At 37.1% G+C, this 5,793-nt stretch overlaps 1 protein-coding gene across 1 annotated transcript in view; it reads right to left on the bottom strand.

Annotated features, from left to right (window-relative positions):
• CMC1 (C-X9-C motif containing 1) overlaps positions 1-5,793 on the bottom strand; it is a 188,993-nt gene that overhangs the window by 10,552 nt on the left and 172,648 nt on the right. The window contains exon 3 of the mRNA XM_007937252.1: positions 1,652-1,742. Within this exon, the coding sequence (XP_007935443.1) occupies positions 1,652-1,742 (91 nt within the window). The remainder of the gene's footprint in view (positions 1-1,651; positions 1,743-5,793) is intronic.

Consider the following 5,793-nt stretch of genomic DNA (forward strand, 5'->3'; position numbering starts at 1 on the left):
AAAGAGGGGGAGGCCTTCAAGGAGATGGATTGATATGGTGGCTGCGATGATGGGCTCAAGTATAGCAGGGATTGTGGGGCTGGCGCAGGATCGGGCAGTGTTTCGTTCTGCTGTGCATGGGGTCACTATGAGTCGGAAACGACTCGACGGCACTTAACAACAACAACAACAAGTCTTCAATAATTTTCTCAGTGGTTTTATTTTTCTCTTCCTGTTCTGGAATTCCAATTACACATAGGTTATTCCTTTTGATAGTATCCCACATGAACCTTAGGCTTTCTTCATTTTATTTTGATCTTTATTCTGACCGATCCCTTTCCAAAGAAGTATTGAGGTATTTATCTTCAATCTCACTAATTTTGTCTTTCACTGATTCAATTATACTCTTTGCCTGTTCAATGTGTTATCTATTTCTGACAATTTAGTATTATCTTCTGGATTTCTATCTGTAGATTTTGTATCATTTCTAATTTTTCACTTATTTTGTCATTTTGTTCTTGTATTGTCTTTCTAAATTGTTCTAGGATTTTGTCTGTGTTTTCCTTACTTTTGTCAGTGTTTTCCTTGATCTGTCTCTCAATTCACTGAAAGTACCTAAATATAATTCTTTTCAACTCCTTATCAGGGAGTTCTAATGCTGCTTCTTCCTCAGGGATATGTGTTGGGTCTGTATCCTGATCCCTTGTTTAATCCTGCTTTACCTTGCTTCTTTGTGTGGACTGTGATGGTCCGTTGTCTCCAAGACCTCGTGACGTGTTTGTGTTTATATTTGATTGGTGATTGTGTACTGGAGTGACATGCCCACAATTTTCGTTTTCCTTCTTTTGTGTGGATGTTACCTACATAAGCAGGGTACTGTGCTCCTCTATTGACTAGTTGGCAGCTGTTTCCTTTCCTGTTGTCAGCCTCCTATATGTCCCTGACATCCCAGGCAAATGGAGCCCATTCTTATGTCCTGTTTTCATTCAGGTTTCTCCACTAGTTGGTACCTGATCCACTTCTGTATACTTCCTTTCAAAGCTCAGAGCTCCAGGATTCTCTTCTGTATCTCTGTCAATTAGTTTCTCTTTTCTTTGTTGAAGAGGGTCTGTATAGCTTTTCTGCCTATTCTGCCATCTTGCCAGAAGGTAATTAAGAATTATTTTAAAAGTTAATATGTGTAACTCTAAAAATCTATATTTACTTTATAGTCTTCAATTAATTTATCCCCTTTTCTAAAAGCTAAATTACACTAACAAATCATAAGGTTGAAAAGGTCTTGGAAATTCGAATTCAGTCCCTTTCCATTAAAATAAATGAACATAAATCAGTCTACATTATATTCTGTTCATGAAATGAGGTTTGTTAAATCACATGAAAATAATGTATTTTACATTCTGACTCTGTACTTGTATCAGATACAATACAGTAACTTGGAAAGATCCTTTCACAAATATATTACATTGCCTATTTCAAAATAATCTTCAGTCAAATGAAATTTTTGACTCAGCCAACAGTATGATGGATTTGGCGGGGGGGTGGGGGGGGTGGGTAATGGATGCTTTACATGCAATTAGTTAATAAATAACATACTCTTATGTACTATGTGTGTATATGCACATGCATACGTGTGTAGGTGTGCCTCAGCACAAACACTGAGGTAACTACTTACTAAGCAGTTAGACAGTCTTTCAGTGCAGAATTTTCTTTCCGGCATTTTACTACCATGAGGATTCCAGCATCCTTGCAACATTTGGTAAAATCTGAAAAAATTTGGAAGGAAAAAAATACCACTGTTTAACAGCTCTAAATTATCATTCATTTAACATCTATTACCTAGATTGTGCCTAGCACATGGTAAATATTCAACCAAAGACATGTACACTAGTAAAAGACAGAATAAGATGAATGCCAATCACTTTGTAGAAAAAAAGAATGAAATTTGGGAGAAGAAAAGACTTCTAAGGGGATGACGAGGTTCATAGAGATTATAAAGACTGAGTAGGATTTCTAATACAGAAAGACTATACTCCAGAAGGAGTGAATGAGAAGACTAAAAGGTGAATTTACTTCCAATCACTGACTAAAAGAAATTTGGCACCTGCTGTCCAATCTCTGCATGTCTTCCAGTCTTTCTTGTGTTTATGTGCATGTGTACAGACCCAAATATATTACATATATATCTATAATATGTAGTAAAACTAGTTTTAAATCACAAGCAGACAAAAACACAATGGAGATTTGTTAAATGCACAAAATCCTCCTTAGGTGTTCTATGCTAGGGCAAGAGACTACAGCACAACATTTGTATCCATTTTCAGCATCATACCCATTCTTTGAAGGACAACTGGTGGAACAGCAGGAGAATGAATAGACACAAGGACAAGGGATGCAGGAAATGACTATAGTTCAAATAATTAAATTACATTAAATTATGAGTGACATATAATAATCCCCACAGGCTTAGCTCCTTTAGCCCCTTTTTCACTAGTTTCAGCACTCCCATCATCTGCTCTCTGATTCCCAACTCAGCCTGCTAAATTCTTATGAATTGTGTCCCTCCTAAATTTTTGTTGAATTCTTGACCCTTGTACCTATGCATGTGATCCTGTTTGAAACCGGGTTTCCATCTGTTATGTATATGAGGTCATACTAGCATAGGGTGGATCCTAAACCTGATCACTTCTTAGTTATAAAAAGATTAAAACATATACAGAGAGACACACGCGCCAGGGTAAACAGATACCATGTAAAGATTATCTATAAGCCAAGGAATGCCAAGGAATGAAGGAACACCCAGGGTTACTGACAAGGAAAGAACTGACAAGGCCAAGACACTGATTTAGACTTTTAGCCACCAGGACTATGAGAAAATAAATTTCTTTCTTTCTTTTGAAGCCACTCACTTACAGTGTTTCTATACAGCAGCACTGTATAGAAATGAGGTAACTAAGACACTGTTTCTACTCAGGTATTTTCTTTCTTCCAGCTGTGCAGATGAGCTAGGCACCTGGGCCAAATCAGAATGAAGGAATTTCCTTTGCACCCTTTGCTTAAGGAGTCCCTGCAATTCAAAAAGGCAATATAGTCTTAAAGCCACCTCCTAATCAATGGAAATGGTGATAGGTGGCCAGATGGCTATCAAAAAGTCCATTAACTTTCTCTCTGGAATGTCTATCATATTTCTGTATGTAAATATTTCTATTTATAGTATAATATTAAGATCTACCTTTATGGAACCAAGGATTCTGATTCCAAATAAAAATTAGGATAAGGGCAATCCTCAATAGGAATAAGTGAATAAAATTAATCCAAAATTGGCTAAATCTGGCTAAAGGCTTCAACAGAATTGCCATGCTGGACAGTAGTGATGAAGCATGGGCTGATTTCTCCTATACCACCTTACCTTTACCATGAACCTCACTATACCTACACCAGACTAGTTCACTCAGATAATATCTGGAAGAAAGCATTAAAATCATAAATTTTACCTAATGAAAATATGCTAGTTGGCCAAAGCCAAGTGCTTTTCTGGAAAATACAAACATAATGGCTATCATCAAAAGTTCACTTTCTGAAATTTAACAAAACCAATACTTTTATTCATTTGAGAAATTCACTATAGAATTCTTAAAGCATTACATTAAGATAACTTTTTTCCTAATATACAAAAAATATCCACAGTAGGGAATGGATGGGTGATAGCATTTATGTATTCTGATCAAAATAAAGTCACAGTGTATATATTTTCACACTTGTCCAAATCTCTTCAGGAATAGCTGTGACTGGCCTGAAGCCTAAAGCTGTTCGTAAGGCTTTTGTCACTTGTTTAGCAACAAGATTTTAATGAGGATCTTTCATTCATACCACATTAGTATACATTCATATAATATTGATGTTGCTAACACTGTCAACTGATTCTGAAATGGTATTCAGAAACAAATCCAATTTAAATTGCTTTCATCCTTCAATATTACTATGTTAAATGCTGAAGACTACAGCCCTCATTTTCTCTGTAAATAATTGTATTATCATTAAAGACTAGGAGCTCAGGTGGCGTAATACCTAAGGTATTTGACTAGTAACCAGAAAGGTGGCAGTTCAAACCCAACAGCCACTCCTTGGAAGGAAGGTTGGGCAATCTACTTCCATAGTGATACCGCCTTGGAAACCCAAGGAGGGGTTGCTATGAGTTGAATCCACCTTGACGGCAGTGAGAGTTTGACCATTAAAGACTAAGTAAAATTTCCATTACCTATGCACATATATGGTAACGCAAATAAATGTCAATAAACATTGAGAATAACAGACTGTAGTGATATTGTTAAAAGTGATTCTAGGACTTAAAAGAAATATGCTTAAAGACATCAGCAAAGACTATTCTTCATTAAAATACCAAGAACATGAGAACATGGTCCCAAACGCCCTAGAAACAAGAAAAAAGGATAAATTAGACTTTACAAAATTTAAAAATCCTTTATCAAGGGACTTTATCAAGAAAGTGAGGAGACAACCCATAGAATAGGAGAAAATATATGGGAACCTTTTATCTGATAAACTAAAAAAAAACTCAGATTCACTGGCAAGATGGCGGACTAGGCAGAAAGACTGCACAGACTCTCTTCAACAAAGAAAATGGAAACCAATTAACATAGATACAGAAGATAATCCTGGACCTCTGAGCCTTGAAGGGAAGGATATAGAAGTGGATTAAACCCCAACTACCAGAAGAATTTGCATGAAAATACCAAAAAAGGAGACATATGGAGCTGCAGTCTGGCAGCGATCCTGAGTGATCCTGACATCACAGACAGCTTGGAGATTCCTGAGTGGTGGTAGGACGTAAGAATTAACCAAAAACTCAGCCCTGCTAGCCAGGGACTGCAGGGAGGACTGTGCATGGTGGCTGGGGAATAAACGGAGAAGATGAAGAGAAAGGTGGGCTGAGCCGTGGACTTTTGCCAGTCCGGAGGATGCCACCATTTTGAAGGATTAAAAGTGGCTTGATTATTTTGGATATTTAAAGAGACAGCACTCTGGCAAATTCCTGGGGCTTAAGAACACATTCTGCTTTCCAGCAACCCCAAGGACACTCTGGACCCACAAGACTGAAAAGGTAAAATATTCCTCTTGTTACTCTTACCCCACACCCGCTTGGTGAAAGGAGGTGCAGCCATCCCCCACTCCCACCTACCTTCTGGGCCCACAGGAACTGCATCACAGTCTGTGTGCTCAGAAGGACCCTGGGTGTCCTGCCCTGTCCACCGATTCTTTTTCTTTTTTCCTCTTTATTTTTATTTTTATGTTTTTATATTTCGCTTTCTTTTTTCTGGTGATGAGTCTGCTTGTCTTTGTCTGTTTTGAAACAACTACCATTATTAATACTTTTGTTCTTTTTATTATTATTCTTAATCTTCCCCTCCCAGGTTCTAGTTTTCAGTGTTTTTTTCTTTTCCCTATTCCTGGTTGAAAATTTTTTTTTTAATTTAACATTCCCCCCCCCCTTTCTTTTCATGGTTAATCTCATTCCTTGTATTTCTTTTTGCAATTTTCCCATTTTTTTCTTCATTATTCTCCTCTATTTTTTTCTCTTAGTGCCATATCCCCAGATATTACAGGTTTTCTTGTTTTTTCTTTTCTCCTTTTTTCTTTTTTTTGCTACTGTTCCTGTGTGATTAAATGGTGTGTTTTTTGTCCATGGGCTTTTAGTTTTTTGAAGGTTATTCAATTGTAATTTGTGTCTAACTGAGTGGGAGACAACAACAGTCCCCATAAGACACAACTACACCCACACCTCCTGCAACTTCACTTACT

The sequence above is a fragment of the Orycteropus afer genome, unplaced genomic scaffold, assembly GCF_000298275.1.
Source record: "Orycteropus afer afer isolate SDZICR_OR568_19922 unplaced genomic scaffold, OryAfe1.0 scaffold00003, whole genome shotgun sequence".
NCBI lineage: Eukaryota > Metazoa > Chordata > Mammalia > Tubulidentata > Orycteropodidae > Orycteropus > Orycteropus afer.